General features: G+C 42.7%; 2 protein-coding genes and 1 long non-coding RNA gene across 3 annotated transcripts in view; 2 read left to right on the forward strand and 1 right to left on the reverse strand.

Moving 5' to 3' along the window:
- The window catches only part of LOC133165208 (uncharacterized), a 28,518-nt gene extending 23,213 nt beyond the window's left edge, over window positions 1–5,305 (forward strand). The window contains exon 3 of the long non-coding RNA XR_009717519.1: window positions 3,829–5,305. This is a non-coding gene — a long non-coding RNA (uncharacterized LOC133165208). The remainder of the gene's footprint in view (window positions 1–3,828) is intronic.
- A 7,921-nt stretch (window positions 5,306–13,226) lies between these two features.
- Window positions 13,227–15,582, forward strand: cdcp2 (CUB domain containing protein 2). The gene is made up of 6 exons (XM_061295727.1): window positions 13,227–13,311; window positions 13,581–13,661; window positions 13,820–14,167; window positions 14,232–14,573; window positions 14,668–15,024; window positions 15,092–15,582. Exons 1-6 carry the CDS (start codon window positions 13,227–13,229, stop codon window positions 15,580–15,582), a joined length of 1,704 nt encoding a protein of 567 aa, XP_061151711.1.
- Window positions 15,583–15,689: 107 nt separating this feature from the next.
- tceanc2 (transcription elongation factor A (SII) N-terminal and central domain containing 2) lies at window positions 15,690–16,919 on the reverse strand. The gene is made up of 4 exons (XM_061294673.1): window positions 16,706–16,919; window positions 16,476–16,617; window positions 16,146–16,339; window positions 15,690–16,001 (listed from the first exon to the last, which is right to left on the reverse strand). The coding sequence occupies exons 1-4, from the start codon at window positions 16,802–16,804 to the stop codon at window positions 15,813–15,815; spliced, it is 624 nt and encodes a 207-aa protein (XP_061150657.1). The 5' UTR covers window positions 16,805–16,919; the 3' UTR covers window positions 15,690–15,812.
- Between the last annotated feature and the right edge of the window lie 376 nt (window positions 16,920–17,295).

A 17,295-nucleotide genomic window follows, 5' to 3' on the forward strand; every position in this document is an offset into this window, starting at 1 on the left:
CAAACCTTCAACTGCAGCTTCAAACCAAAATACTTCCTGTCACTTTTCCTACAATAGCTTCTTGAGACATTTTTGTGGGTGTGTTCATACCGGACAAATTCCTTTTGCCAAGTCAAACTGTCTTCTGGGTCTGAAAACATGATAGCTGCAACTAAAAAAATGATTTCAAATTTATCCAACTTGTGTTGATGTAATTTTTGGGTTCCCGCTGAGATTTTTTTTGTCCAGGAAGCTGATCTGTTTTGAAACATGTCCGTTTCGTCAAATTTAATCTGAAAGGCTCCACTCACAGCCGCTTGGCAGCAAGCTTGACAATAACAAGGCCCGCTTACTGTCAGTAGCGTACTTCCGAAGGGATCCTGTCTCCCATCATGTTTGACACGTCCTGGAATACAAAGAATACGCGAATCTGCACGTCCGGGATGCTGCAAAATGTCCCCTGCAGCCGGCAGCTTGTCAAAGCCAAGGGAACATGACAATAGTTTCCCCTCGTTGTCCCTCTCACACTTCGTCTACCCACTTTCGAATAAGTGGAAAAGTCACAGAGAGGTAGTATTTTACTTTTAAAGGGAATAATAAAAGTGGCAGTGATATGGAGAGGTGTCAGCGCGCCGTCAGTCGTGGTGACATTATCAGACTTGCGCAGGAAGCTTGTTTCACAGCAGGAGGTAAGTACTCACTACCGCCTCCCAACAAAGATGCTGCTAATCCCCTCAAGGTGCAAGCAGACGGCTTCACAAGCCTCTCCATCATTTTTTGGGGGGCGTCACATGGACACGTCAACGTTGGAGGTGGCCGTTTGGTCAATTTTGTCCGACTTCCAGCTGATCAATTCCAATTTATACAAAGCAGAAATTGGAAATTGGAAAATTTAGATAGCTATCTATCTCGATCGAAATAGATACGGTAGCTAAGACAGTTTGTATTTTCATTTATATGCTCCTAGACGGGCTATTGATTAGGCAGCTCTGTCCAACGCTGAGCGCTGGCAACACCCCACCAGCTGCAGAGATTATAGAGAAAACTGTAATCGAGAACCCTGGCAGGCTAATCTTCCCTCGGCTAACCTCAGATGACATCATTGATTGGCAGCCGAATGAAGAATTAATGTTAAAGAGTCTCGTATAGATTCTTTTACAAGGGCAACTGCGCATTAAACATGAACGCAATGAAGCTGTTTTTTTTTTAAGATGTCTCGCCCCTTTTGTCTTTGCGGTTCTACTATTATATTTAATTTCAAGTAACAACTGGTGCACAAATCGAGTCTTTTTGTAATATAAAATTTGATGCAGCACAGGAAGTATCGATACTTAATCAACTGAGATACAGTTGAAGGTGTTTAAGGAAGGACTGCTGTTTTTGTTAGCAACAGTTAGTCATAGTTGCTGTCGAGTGGATGACATGTAGGTCACAACATTGTGCTCTGAATACAAACCATTAAGCCCTAAACTTTAAATCTTAAAACCCCTAAACCTTACCCTCTGCTTAACCCCTTTTCCTAACCCTTAAACATAACTGTTACCAGTTAAAATAAAACAAGTAAACCAAAAAGTCTCTTGGAAAAGCTTTAGATTAATCCAGCAATTCTTGAGCTCTCCGCATTTATTGGCAGATTTACCAAAATAAACAACTGTGTGAGAAAAGAAGATAAACCACATTGTGATTTAGGAAAGAACCCACTGATGCACAATACCTGCTTAGCTCGGAGAATAATAATTGCACGCCTGTCATTGTTTTTTCTTATTTCTTTCTTTCTTTTAAACTTAATTTTCTTACAGTAGCCCCAAGATAAGGTTGCATCCGAAAGGAGTCATTTAAAGTAGGGCGTGTGTACTCTGTGAGTGTGTGCATGCGGTGGTGGTGGTGGGGGGGGCTGAACTGGGCAATGCAGACTGACCTCAGACTGGTCTTCCACTCCCCCATCCTCAAAATACACTCGAGTATTCCCGGCACTGCAAGTAAGCCACTGCCCCCTGGTGGCCTCTTCAATGAGCCCCGATTCAAGGAGCCAGCATCTTTATTTAATATGTAACAAGAAGCTTCTGTGTTTAGCCAAATTAGACCTCATGAATTTTGAGCCACATGCGTCCCCGAACGCCCCCTATAGGCATATGCTTAGTACGTAATCCGTGATTATTAGCCTGAGGCCACAGAGCGTTACGTAAAGGACCAAATCATCCTTTCACTGATGTTCGAGAGTGTGGAATAGGACTTCTCATGAATAATAGACAGATCATGCTTCAAATATTACTGGAAAAGCACACAGCAAAAATTATAAATTATAACTTTGGTTTGACAGTGTCAAGGATTCAATGGTGTACCTAATAAAGTGTCTATTATTAATATTCAGGTTGCCACTTTGATTCAGTTGCAGGATTTAGAGCCCAAAAAAAGGGCAGTCTTGGATGCAAATGATTTTAAATGCCACTTCATGATTTGCGTAAAGTGTATGACAATTATGCGAATATTGACATTTTGAAAATGCGAATCATAAAAATGTGACACTAATTGCTGTCGTTTTTTTAAACGATACATACAATTAGGTATCGTAATACATTCATCTTTTTAGATTACAATTTAGCCATCATTTCGGACTGTGATACAAAGCTCCGTTATAACTCGTTTGTCCCGCCACAGACATCGTCATCAGCAACATTTTGCATCGCCGCATTATTTTTGGTTACTAGGTTACGCCCATCATCACGACGGCCGCGGGCAAATTACCAGCGACCCCTTCTCCTTTATATCTCCCTTTGACGATCAACCGGTAATTGGGACTGTGCGCGGCGACCGGCGAGCCTCATGTCTCATAATTGCCTGGCAGTCTCTCGCGCTGACGACTCGTTAACGGTGGCCACCTCTGCGGCCTCCATCTTGACGGCGGTCTTAATTGGAGAGCATGCCGCCGTCCAAAAAAACAACAACAGCACTGCCACAAGTGCTGCTTCGGCTCCCGTGGCGTCATTTTTGTGTCATGGCAGGCGTACTTCTAAGGATCTTTGAAGGACAACACTCTCGCTCTGTCAGTAAAGCCACAACAACACCCTCCCCACTCTCCGCCGCCGACGCAGTACCGCCACACTTTCATCTGCTCAACAATACGGCATTTGTGCCATCAAAAGGGACGCTTTTGACTCAAAACAGCGACAGTCGAGCCAATTAACCTTTTGCGGGCGTGTTTGTGTGTGTGCATGTGCTAAAGCGAGAGAGCCATTTTTCTAACAACAATAATGGTTGGTTGTGTTGATCACATGGAGGATGTCTTGAGAGATACAACAGAGAGACACTCACCAGAAGACGATAGCCCCCTTTCGCGCTGTCTGCAAAGCCATCATTTTCCATGTTGTTAAATGGCACCAATACGGGTGTAAAGTAGAGTCGACCGGGCAATTTTCCACCTTTGGAGGTCATAACACTGCCAAAACAGTCAGAACCACTCCGGTTGTTTTACGTTGGCTGTAAAAATAATTTACAGCAATTGTACAACTTTTTACAGGTTCTTGCGTGGGGTGAACGGCGACAACTGGGGGTAAAAAGTCAATCAGGCTATATTGCACTTTTGGGGGTAGTGATTATCACAACTTACCTGTATGTGTAAAACTTTCACAATAGCTCAAAAGGACGGAGGGAAAGTCAACTGGGTTATCTTTCCACCTTTGGGGGAGGAAACGGAGGAAGGAGAATGTGTAAAGCATTTATTTTTTTACCTTTAATCCAGATTACTGTTTGTCATGAACAACATTGACAAAATACAACATAAGATTGATTGATGCTTCAAAAGGAAAGAAGAAAACGTATTCTTGCTACTCACCATTTTCTTTCTCAAAGCCCGACGGGGGTTTGATGGACACGGCGGCAGATGAGCTGAGGACGGGTAGACCACGGCGGGAGGTCAGCAGCTCAGCGTTGACCTGAGAAGAAGTCCATTATTCGTTCATCTTGTCTCTCCGACCGCTGCCATTATCCTGCCACTCCAACTTTGTAGGGAAAGTTTTAGAACTTTAGAAGAGTTCATCAATGTGTCCACCTGCGGTGTGTGTGTTTGTGTGTGTGTATGGGGATGGCCAACTTATCTACCATTTTTTGTTGTACACTAATATTGAATAACCTTTTAAGATAAGTTCGTTCTCAACGCACTTACCTAATTAGACGAACCTGTGAAATGCACCTTGCTTTTTCTTCTTCGTCATAGTTTTTGTCATTGTGTTAAATGTTCACTGTGGCTTTCTCCATTACCAAAAACAAACATTTCCAAATACTGTGTGTCTGTTTATTTGACTAATTTTACAAACTTTGAAATTCAATATTGGATTCACGCGACGTCTTGTGACGGATAAACAATTATAAACGTGGATGCAATAGAAAGAATCCGGTCGCGTTTCAAAATAAAATATTTTTTGACGCTGTAACCGGAAGTACGAAATGAACCGGAAATTTATTTATTTTGTGGGGGTCCTTTTTTGCCATGCCTGTAAAGGCCAGCCATAATATTTGCATAATATAACTCAACAGATGCTTCACAATGTGTTCCCACAATGCATCACGATTCCGTGTCAGCAGGGTGAAATTATGACACGGCTGTGAGTGCACACGCAAACTATACTTCATGTAAAATAGGCGACTGCTCACTATGCAAATTGTCTCCCTTGGGGTTGGATGTATTATGGAATTCTTATTACCTCTCATTGTATGTGTCTAATGAGCGAGCGAAAAGACATTACATCACCATGCAGAGTTATGCAAAGGTGCTTTCTATGCTAATTGAGCCCTTTTCAGATTAGCACCATGTTATGTCTTCCTTCCCCAAATGTGCTCACTATATTAAAATTTAAGGCTTGTTCGCTCACCAACTGTCCCCATAGGAAATAACACTGCATTTTTATAAAAAGAACAAAAAAGAAGGACAATAATGATGCACTGCATATTTCTTGCTTAGGTGAAATTGGCTCATTTTAGGGGCAGATCTATTTCTGCCAAACAATACTAACAAATATTGGTAAGAGTGTCTGCTAACACTCATTTGTGCAAACGATGCAGCTCTGCTTACCCCCCTTTGGCTTTGACGTGGCAGTACATTCTTTCGCTCTGGAGCTCCTTCACCCAGTCTTTTGTTGAGAAACTCTCTTTTAATGTTAATGAGCTCCCTAATTTTGGTGGTCACTTCTTGCTAATTAGCGTTGAAAGCTATTTATTTCCTTCATAGTCCTTTTATTTGTGTTTTGCACATGAAAGGAGCTGCAAAGTGTAGTGGAGCAAAGGCAGCTAGCCATCTCGCAGATTTGAACAAAGTGTGACTGATGTCTTCTTCCCCGCTATTAGACTGACTCCCAGCCACTATGATTAATAGCGGCCTCCTAAAAGGCGCTTTCGCGGCCAGCCGAAGGCAAAGTCGCAAATCAGCGTCTTCACTCCCACGTTTTATGTTTGTCATTTCCCTTTGAGGACGACCCGGACAGAAATGATTGGAACTGTATTAAAATGTCTCCTCTATGTATTTGAACAGAGGGGCGGTGGGCGGTTTTAGAACTTTAGAGGCATTTTTTTTTTTTTCTTCTTGGACATGTCAGACATTTTTGTTATCATGTGTTGCTAGGCACAATTTACACACTAGTAGAAGGATGTGTCCCAAACGTGTCGTGTCTTCAAATCCACTCCATTTTTTCAAAGTAATTACTATATCACCAAATATAATTATGTGTATCCGGTGTATAATACGTCAGGAATAATTGCTCGAGTCTGATTAATTTTTGGCACTAAAAGCCTTCAGGTCTAATTTTTCCTGCACTCTCAGAAATTTAAACTTCCTGCCTTGTATTATTTCTTTTCCACTTTGTGTGCCGTTATCTTCACTCCTCACAAGATATTCTGGCAGGGGACTTACCTGTTTAATAGCCAATTTAATCTCTTCAGTGCACTCCGAGCACTCCATTTTCATAAACACACTTGACTGCTAGTATTTAAGTTCAATTAGGAGCCATGAATCACATTCATGTTGTTGTTGCAAATGAGAGAGAGAGAGCGAGTGAGAGAGAGAGAGAAATGTCACTTAAGCCATATCGTTTTAATAACTGACCCACGTACCATTTTCCAATGATATCCCCCTCTAATATTAAAATAGGAATGTTTTTTATGAATATTCCATGAACACCTTTCAAGGAAACTTCAAATGAGCTCACAAGCGCCTTTGAAGCCTTCACTTGGACCCGAGGCAACACAGGCAGTCGAAACGTGGGACCTTGCGGGTTGGAAGGAGATGAGCCTCACGTGGCAGAATGCTCTCATGATAAAGTTTTACCTGCAGCGCAAGCAAAGGAAACGTACCAAAATAGTCCCCAATGTTTTGAGCTGATATTGTGTTGCTCCACTTTGTGTTTAGTATTCATGGTTGAGGAGCTGGGAGGAAATTGCTTTGGTGAATGAAAATGACACACACATAAAAAAAAAAAAAAAAGCAAACAATTCAAGCTGCAAGCAACAATGGATGGGCCAGCACAATTTCTTTTGCAAGAAGAATCCAGAATATGTTCAGCAATTTTATGCCACACCTCTGGTTTGGATGAAGTCTGAACCAAGTCTTGTTGCATGAACTGATGAAGCCATGAAATACATCCATAACTGTTCAACTAAGAACCTTGTTGTGTTTGATTATGAACTGAACGGGGTTCAATGTCACACTTGGCCACTGCTGGATCACATTAAAGCTTGAACAAGTGTTTTCCCGAGGCGCCTCCTCATTGATAAGCCTCTTTATGAATGCATTTACACATGGCAGGCACCACCTTGCCCACCGGCCGCCATCCAATCCAAGGCCGACCCGGCCTCTCTCTCGCTGGTGATAATATTTAACAGCTGACCTTATCTCGCCCACCGACGGTGAACAGGAAGCAGAGCGCTAACGCCTGACATGGCAGCCACGCGCGTATGCTAATCCACAGGCGGCCGGGCTGATTAAAAGATGAATATCGGCAACGGTGCGATAAAACCCAAGGTGGGCCGCGGGTGGTGATGGCGTCACATGTGAACGGTCACACTCCAAGCAGCGTGTAATGATACCCTCTCTGAAGCATGTTCAATTTGTTGTCGTCGCAGAGCAGTAATCGGGGACAGAGACCGAGTCTTGCTGGAAAAAAAAAAGTCCCAAGTCATTGACACATCCAGAAAAACAGAAACGCCACACGAAATTCACACACGCTCTAATAATGTAAATAAATAAATAAGATGGATAGATAAATAAATGAAATAGATAAATAAATGAATAAATAAATAAATACATAAATAAGATGGATGGATGGATGGATAAATAAATAAATAAATAAATAAATAAATAAATAAATAAATAAATAAATAAATAAATAAATAAATAAATAAATAAATGAATGAATGAATGAATGAATGAATGAATGAATAAATAAATAAATAAATAAATAAATAAATAAATAAATAAATAAATAAGCTGGATAGATATATAGATAGATAGATAGATAGATAGATAGATAGATAGATAGATAGATAGATAGATAGATAGATAGATGGATGGATGGATGGATGGATGGATGGATGGATGGATGGATGGATGGATGGATGATGGATGGATGGATGGATGGATGGATGGATGGATGGATGGATGGATGGATGGATGGATGGATGGATAGATGATAGATAGATAGATAGATAGATAGATAGATAGATAGATAGATTAGATAGATAGATAGATTGATAGATAGATAGATAGATAGAGATAGATAGATAGATAGATAGATAGATAGATAGATAGATAGATAGATAATAGATAGATAGATAATATAGATAAGTAGATAGATAGATAAGATAGATATAGATAGATAGATAGATAGATAGATAGATAGATAGATAGATAGATAGAGATAGATAGATAGTAGATAGATAGTAGATAGATAGATAGTTAGAGATAGATAGATAGATAGAGATAGATAGATAGATAGATAGATAGATAGATAGATAGATAGATATAGATAGATGCGTTTATTCAAGGCGTGTGCGTGGGTGCTGATGACTTTGCCGACTTGAACGTTCTGTCACATTCCATCGCGCTCGCACGTGCTAAATGCCATACCTCACACCTCCCTGACGCGTAAACATTTGAAAGTGCTCGGGAAAAAAGGTTAATTATTCATCTTCCACATCGCCTGGTGACTTTTTATTTCTGTTTGTGTCACGTAAGCAATATAGATAAGACGCAGCTCGGAGCGAGCGTTGGGAGTAAATAAATACCCGACTTAATTAGTATTCCTGCGGGACATTTGCTGTGCTAAAGATCCTGTTTATCTTAGCGCGTTTGCACATGCTCGGTCGAGGGCGCGACACGTTCCGGGGCAAAACATTTCCCCGACGTTTCTTTAGGGGACAATCAAAGTAGGATTTTTAGCAAATTTACATTTGACTTTACTTCCCTTCTTTTTCAGCCACAGAATGAAACACCACTTGCAACTGAAAACACACAATATATTTCTTTCTATTGCATTATTTAGTTTTAGAGTGACTCTATTGCATTATTTAGTTTTAGAGTGACTCAAAAATGGAAGGCTTCATGTAATTTGTTTGTTCACCCAATAAAATAACATTCGAGTTAGACTCGCTAAAGGAAATGTCAAATGAGACACGGTTGAAAACGTGCTAATGCAACACATTTATCTTTTTTGGACCTTTATCAGCCAGAAGATGAGCTGCAAAATGTATCATTCCGGTGGACGTAAAAGGCGTCTCTTCATTTTATTTACGTGTCACGGATACTGCACATTAATCAACATTAACTTCGTTTTCCATCTCCCAGGCACCTTTACCAAAGATGAAGAGGCTCTCGTATTAATTAATGTGTCTGTCTTATTTATTGTTAGAAATGGAAGAGAGAGGAAAAACTGATGACTTAGTATATGCTTAAAAGAAATATATGCCAGGATGCTTACAAAGCTTTTGGCCTGTAAAAAAAAAATCTGCTATGTGCCCGGCATTAATGGAACTGCGGCCACCCACCACAAAGCAGCTGGCCTGTTGAACATTCCAATCTGTTGGCGTTGGCAACCACGCCGGCGGCCTTTTTAGCTAGTTAATTAGCATTTGGGACCACCTAGCACCAAACTTTTACTTCCTCACCCAAAAGACCACATGAAGCTACTTCCATCCTAAGGGTGACGTTATTTATTAACCGGTCACGGAGTTCTTAATAATAGTCTTAAATTGCAATAATATATGGAATTTCACATGTCCTAGAGCGCTGTATCCTCCGTCAGAACGTGGTGTTGGCGGTTTCAATTTCATTTAGCGCCATTAGAAATTCATTTCCCAGTAAATGACTTTCCCTCAAGACGTTCCCACATGACCTACATTTTTTTTCTTTTCCCAACTCAAGTAGCTTCTCTTCATCATCACCATACATGAATCCTAAACAGCTCATTCTTAGCGGAGCACCGGCTTATTATTATTAAAGCTTGTGGGGTCACGGGGGGGATTCAAGAGACCTTTTTTATGATATATATAATATATATAACACCTGTCATAGTTTTGCACTGATGGATGTACATTACTCATAATCAACCATCTAATTGCTAGTAACCATCGTCTACTCGTTTCCACGTCTGTGCACAATTCATCAAAGTCACAAGGTAGTTTCCATGAGAGTAAATTCCGGTTCCAGCCAGGTGTGCACGGCTTATTCTCCGTGATCCGACACTCAGGTTAAAAGACTGATGACAAAAAGCCGAGGAGGTGTCGACAACGGAGCTGACATGTTTCACTTTTAAGCGTGAAATGAACATCTGCAATGTTCGTGTCCATGCCAACAAGACTTAATAAGGAAGGTGATGTAAGTTTTTTTTTTTTCCAATTTCCTGCTTCACTGGGCATCCTATGGAGAAGAGATGGGGGGGAGGAACTACTTTTTCTGGGCATATATACACCCCAGCTTGATATCGGACCTAGAATGCAACACATACAGTGGATGCTGACCAAAAAATAAATGAAGTCATCTCCCGAGGCCCGGTTACGGACCATCGGCTCTGAAGAAGAAATGGGACAAGGGTCATCAAATGAATAGGAAGACATCAAATAATAGCAAACTTTCCATTTTGGAAACACTTTTCCAAACTATCCATTTTGTTTTTATAATTAAATGAATATATATGCTTGCAAAGGTTTGAGTCTTTTTTTCTTCTTGTTTTGAGGATGTCTTTTCCTAATGTGTGGGATTTTGGATGGCGGAGATCGAGGTTGAGTGAGATTTAAAGTGACAGCCGTTTGAATCCTAGCTTCCCACACACATGCGCGCCTACCGCTTTAGGTGTCTTTTTCCTTGACACTTTGAGGGTAATCCTTGACCAAAGGTGTTTAGATACATTCATGAATTTTCTGATTTTGCCATAGCCACAAATTCCCCCCCCCCCCCTTGCAAAAAAAACTGAAATTGCTTTTAGATTCATAATTAAGAAGTGGTTAGGGTTAGGGTTAGGGTTAGGGTTAGGGTTAGCATTGTTTACCGTACATAATTCCTGCTAATATTCTCCACAGGGTTTGATGATCTCCCAGCTGTTTCTTCACACAGCATGCAGGTGGATTAGTTTTGCTTTTGTACAGTCTCAATGTACAAACACGTGTTTTGTTTTCACAGGAAAATATCTACTGGATTACTGCTGCAAAGCCTAGTCTAATGAGCCAGGAAATGTCACTCAATAATACGGCTTTGTCTCGTATTTGGGTGCAGTACGTTTTGGTCAGATTACCAGAGAAGCACCAGCACGAATCATGCATATTCGCCTCTGGTGGTGATTTCTTATGTATTTATACAGACACACACACACACATATATATTTATATACACAGTATGGAAGTGCAATAATTGGTGATGTATGTGGACAGTGTATATATGCAGCATGGTGGCTCCCCTGAGAGTTTCCATCTATTGGGAAGTGATATTGACGCCCATGTGAAATCATGTGAAGTGAATATATTAGTGAAAACTTTATGAACTGTGCAGACTCAAGTGTCATGTGAAAAGGAGTTATGGTTCAATTTAAAATAAAGTAAGGACTGTCAAGTAAAGTAAAATGGATACAAAATACACATTCACATATAATTTAGAATCTTATTTTAACGGACACCATTGGATAGGAGAAAATGGAAGTACAGTAATCCCTCGTTTATCGCGGATAATCGGTTCCAAAAACCACCCGTGATAAGTGAAATCCGCGAAGTATGGTTACCAACAAGAAGTACTGGCAGGCTAACTAGTTAGGGGAAAGGTGCTAATTCGTGATCGTGCTAACACGTGAAAATGGACTTCTCAAATTATGTAAACCAACATTTGGAGCATTTTTGTCCTAAAGGTTAGACACATGTTTCCTCAATTTAGAAGTTTTATTTTGACTTTTAGATGTTTTTTTAATTTGGGAGAAAAGAATCCGCGATGTAGTGAAGCCGCGATAAACGAAACGTGAAGTAGCGAGGGATCACTGTATTAGCAAGTTAGGATGCTCTTGCTAATATACAAACATAAGCATCCCTTATTACTGCAAAGCCCACCTAAAAAATGTAAGTGTCCAATTACTTGAACATACGCGTGGGAATATTCATGCAGAGATCATCTTGTGGCACATCATGATGCCGCATCGTGAGTGGGTGCCACTCTGGAAGACTCACTTGCCGTGTTCCATGTTTTAGTGGAGTACGCTTGACTGTAGCGTCGTTGTCGTCGCGTGAGCAATCAATTAACATTCAAATTATAGTTGTTTGTCATTCTTCCAAATAAACTGCTGCAACGGAGCTTCATAAGTAGGAAAATAGTTTGCTGTATTCATCGTGTATTTGTGGCTCCCAATTGTGTTATTGGTTATTGCTTGACATTTTGAAGACCTTCAGTAAAATTAAGGCCGACTTGATTTTTTTTTTAAATGAGATTTATTGTCTTCCTTTTGGAAAATTAAACTTTTTAAGACTTGAATTATTATATTAAATCTGCGTGTGCTGCAGTGGTGTGAGCTTTGGCATTTGCGGTCCTTTTGATTAGCAAAACAAGAGAACTAATAAATAGCTTCTGTTGGCAGATGACATTTGACTAAATACTTCCCAAATGCGTACAATGCGTGCGCATGAATGCAGATGGTTCCTGGATGCCTCAGATGACTTTTGCAAGTAGGTAGCTGAAAATATCAGCCAATGTGTGCGTGTCACACAAGCACAAAGTGCATGCTTTTATGACGCTTTGGAGAAACTCCTCTGTGCTATTTCCGTCTTGAAATGTTGTTTTGTTTGGCAGTCGTTTGGACTGCTGAGTTTCAAAACATTCCGGTGGTGTAGCAACACATGTAGACAGACAACATGGATGGATGGATGGATGGATGGATGGATGGATGGATGGATGGATGGATGGATGGATGGATGGATGGATGGATGGATGGATGGATGACATACCGACACGGATGGCTGCAACCATGCATTTCTAGTAGTCATTTTTTTAGGCAGAGTGTTTAGTAATATTCAATTATTAGGTTCCATTTGATGTTTGAGGGTATCACTCAAGCCCCCACCTCTGATTTATTTTGCAGTCATTTCAAGCCCATTTGTTTCTGGAGTATTACTCGAGGTGTGATTTAATTGCAACCCCCCTCCCACCCGAACACTTGCCCGTATCTTTCCACAACACATTTCAACTGGCTGCCCCGCCACATATCCGAATCCTTCAACAATGACGAGGTTTTCTTTCCCTCATAGAGGACGGAATTAAAATTCAAAGGGAGCTGAGGAACTTCCAAGAATTTCTTGTGTACGTCTGTCCGTGCATGCGCGCGCGTGCTTGTGTGGTGGTGGGGGGGGGGGGGGGGGGGGGACACTTAATTTTTAATTACATTCTTATTTGTTTCAGTTTAGAGCTTGGCATGGCTTGTAAGGAGCTGCGTGGAGAATAAAAAAAAAAAAAACTTGCCATTTTATTATGATGCAACAGCGCCATCTTGCATGGGAAGATGACTATTACGTATTCTGCATTCATTCATGAGGACGACTATTGCTTCTCCCATAGGATATAATGTAAATGTAAGCCAAATTGTTCCCATCATAAAATCCCTATTAAGGGTTGTATAAATAAATTTGACTAGAATTTTTTAAAATGTTTTTCCTCCACACTTGGTGTTCAGTTCTCTCTCACTCACACAAACACTTATGGGCATTATTTTTTTATTGCTTTCCCAACAATCAGAACGATGACGGGCACTAGGTGCCAGAGGCTGAGCTGCACTGTAATTGCTGAGGGAGTAAAGCACGAGGCAGATTCTGAGTATGTTCCAGGTGGGCGACATGTGTTCTATGTTGTTGTCTTTCTCTTCAGTGGTGGTTATTAAAAATGTACGCTGTCTCGACAAGCCGACCCCCTACGTCATTAAAATTTAGTGACAGTATAGCCTCAGGTGAGTTTCAGGTTGGGGATGAATTTTTTAGGAGCTACACAATAGATAGACAGCTGAGTTCTCTGGCCTGTGTGTGTACGCCTTCATCATCATGCTTCTGCTTCTGCTGCCGACGTGGTGTTTTTTAAACCGATGCTGACTTTACGTGAGACGAAAAGTCTAAGATGACGCTCCGGGTGGCTCCGCTTGTTTATTTCATACTGCTTGTCGACACAGTGGCGGATCAAAAAGGTGAGTTTGTTATCACAGCTTGCACACACGTTCTACAAGGTTCCACCCGCATGTGCCACTTTAGGATTCTAATGCGTAAGATGAATTGGGAGTTTAAATGCAAAAAAATTGTGACCCAAATGAAAACTAGATACACTCGGTTAATTTGATCTTTTAAGGTGTTAAATGTGGCGGCATCCTCTCGGCGGCGTCGGGCAACCTGTCCAGTCCAAACTTCCCGGGTTTTTACCCGTACAACATCCGCTGTTCCTGGCTCATTGTTGTGCCGGAAGGTTCCTCGGTGCTGCTCACCTTCCAACACTTTGAACTGGAGTACCACTCCAGCTGTGCCTACGACCATGTCAAGATCTACAACGGTGTAGCCGGCGACGAGGGCAACCTTCTGGGTACCTTTTGTGGCGACGCCCCCCCGCCGGCCTTCACTTCATCCTGGAACGTCATGTCGGTCATCTTCCGCTCGGACCGTCACGTGGCGCACAGGGGCTTCAGTTTGGGCTACAGGAAAGGTATACGTCAATGATAGTTAAATAATTCTACTTTTTATTTAAGTGGACTCTCTTTTTCGTGCAGATATGTGCGGCGGGGTGCTAACAGGCCTTTCGGGCGTCATCTCCAGCCCAGGTTACCCCGCGGAGTACAGCAACGACGCTGACTGCTCGTGGCTCATCCACGTCTCCAACAGCAGCGCCGTCACGCTTCTCTTCTTGGATTTCCAGATGGAAAACAACGAGGGGTGCCATTTTGACTACGTGGCCCTGTTCGACGGCCCCACGGTGGCGCATCGCCACCTGGGTACGTACTGCGGGGCAAACAAGCCTCCCGCCACCGTCACCACCGCCAGCCAACTGCTGCTCGTCTTCAAATCTGACTTTAACATCGGGGGGCGGGGCTTCAAGGCCTATTACTACTCAGGTAGGTCATTTTGTAGCTATTCCAAAATGTGTGCTCCCCAGATGGGACACAATCTTTGATTCAGATGGCCAAGTTGTTCCCCGTGTTTCCGTAGGCGAATGCCAGCAAGTGCTTTCGGACGTGTGCGGCAACTTCAGCAGCCCAAACTTCCCGCAGATCTATCCAAACAACATCAACTGCCACTGGAGCATTTCGCTGGCGGCTGGCTACCGCATCAAGCTCTTCTTCCCCGTCATGGACCTGGAAGGCCGCAACAGCCTCACGGATGAGTGCGACTACGACTGGGTGGCCGTGTACGACGGGGAGCGGCAGTCGGCAGACGCGCTCCTCGGACGCTGGTGCGGCGCCGAGAGGCCGTCGTCGCTCGTCTCCCGGGGCAACAAGATGCTGGTGGTGCTGAGCACCGACAGGGATGAGGCGCACAGAGGCTTCACTGCTTCTTATCTTGGAGGTATGGCCACCAAATACGTAGTGTCTATTTTTGTATCATGTTACCAAAGTTGCATGGCCTTCCGTAGTGGTGCCCGTCAACGTGAGTTGCACCAGGTCAGAGTTCACCATCCTAATACCCCAGCACTCGTTACCCCAGTTGGACCGTGAGCGAATCTACCTAGGCAACCCCACATGCACCGCCCAGCTGACGGCCACCTCTTACAAGATCCTCGCCCAGTTTGTCAACTGCGGCACGGCCAACCAGAAGCACCGTAACGTCACCATGCTGGTCAACAAGCTCTACATTGACTTTTCTGACGGCGAGCGGCGCAACGTGCAGGAGTACAAAGTGCAGTGCGACGCCATGCGCAAGGTGGCCTCGGCGTCCATCGTCTCGGCCGAGGAGCGCCGGCTCGAGCGGGAAGCCGTGAGTGGCGAGGCCGCCGCCGCCGGAGGGGGCGGGCTGGGGCGCGCCGACGTCGAGCCCCACGACCTCAGCGATATCGTCTTCATTAGTATCTGCGTCCTAGCTGTCATCCTCATGGTGATCGCCATTGTCTGGCTCGTGTTGCTTTAGCGGTCTATGCTCGTTCGTAACGTTACGTGTAAACACTGGATAAAAAAAATAAAAAAAATTGTCTAAGTCTTTTGGTAACAATGTAAACTATCAGGATATCCTCCAAATGTGTGAAAGATTATTTTTAATTCACACTTTTGATACAGTATGAAAACAAAGCATAATTAAGAATAAAAACATACATCGCCAATCATAAATTGCATATTTACATTCAACACAAGATAAAAAGCTTATCGCTTATACTTGGACACCAGCTGGGCAACCGAGGCATGATCCCGCTTTAGCTTCGCTCGGAGCTCAGGCTGCCGTTTGAAGGCGAACACCAGCGTCCGTACTGTCCTCCGGTACGAGCCGCTGACAAGCCGACCGCTCTGGTGGAACACTTCCCTCTCGGTGTTGTCCACCAGGCCGCAGTCCTCCTGGCAGGCAGGCGTGGAAATACATACAAAAAGGAACAAATGCTCAGTTAACAGTGCAGTTGCGCCACGTGGTTACCGAAGATGGAGGAGAAAAATTGATGCATCACCTCAGAAGATGATGCCCGTTTTTACACCAACCCTCACCTTGAGCTCCAGCGCTTCAGCCAGAAGTCTCCTGGCATTGCTCCTAAGGCCTTCCGATTGCTTGTCCGAGTGCACTTCGATTGACGGCTTATTGGAATTCTCCTCCACAAACGTCCTCCAGGCAGTGTACACTCCGGAAGCCGCCAAGCTCACTTCAGGCTCTGGGTGCTTCCGCAATTTGTTGACGGTGTGACCTGTGGAAGGCAAAGAGTTTTGTTACAGGTTAAAATAAAGTCAAGACTTTAAATAAATCTCGACGTGTCATTATGGAAGACAACTGAAGTGGATGTTTGATTGCGAGTCCCTCCACAATGTTTTGCATCATGTTACCTATTTTGGTTGACTTCAGCACCTCCTTGGATGGCATCTTCTTGCTCAAGGCGTCCAAGGCACTCAGCATGTTGTCCCTGCTCTGTCCTGGCAGCTCCAGTGTGGATTTATAGCGCAATATGTCCTCAATGACGACCACCCTCTGTAGATAAAGTATTATTAGGTTGCTTATATTTGGCTCGTATTCAAAGATAGCATGCGTGCAGAAAAACAACAACACAATAACCCACTCGTAAGGATTCTATGGTGGTTTGCTTGTAATTCTTCTCGGTACTCCTCGACGTTTTGGGCCTGTCTCCTTTAGGTAGCCGCACCACAAACTTGTCCATCTTAAGAGTAGCTTGATAAAATGTTCACATGAGGTTGGAACAGAATAAAAACGTTTGCTGCTAAAGCTAGCCGTAGCTAGCAACACAGTGCTACCAATGTTGCATTTGTTGTTGTCGGAAATATAAGATATGCTATGGTTATGTTATGGGAGTTGCCCGATATTTTTGTTTTATTCTTTGTGGTTTTATTATTCTGAATTGAATATTAAAACACATAGTGACTACTTCACGGTTAATTTCGATTTATTTCAGCGTGAAATTAGAATAAGTGTATATGCAACGGGCACGCAAAAAAAGACAATGAAAGTCAGGGATTTTCACATTTTCATGCTGTTTAGGTTTTAGCTCTTTTTTATTTTATCAATCAGAATCTTTCTTACGCTTAGAGGCTATTTGATTCACGGTTCGTCATATCTTCCCAAAATAATCTTGGCATAAAACGTACTGAATTAAAAAATTCCCGAGTTAATAAATGCATCCAAATATTTCTG

Source organism: Syngnathus typhle, linkage group LG13 (genome assembly GCF_033458585.1).
Source record: "Syngnathus typhle isolate RoL2023-S1 ecotype Sweden linkage group LG13, RoL_Styp_1.0, whole genome shotgun sequence".
Taxonomy (NCBI): Eukaryota; Metazoa; Chordata; class Actinopteri; order Syngnathiformes; family Syngnathidae; genus Syngnathus; species Syngnathus typhle.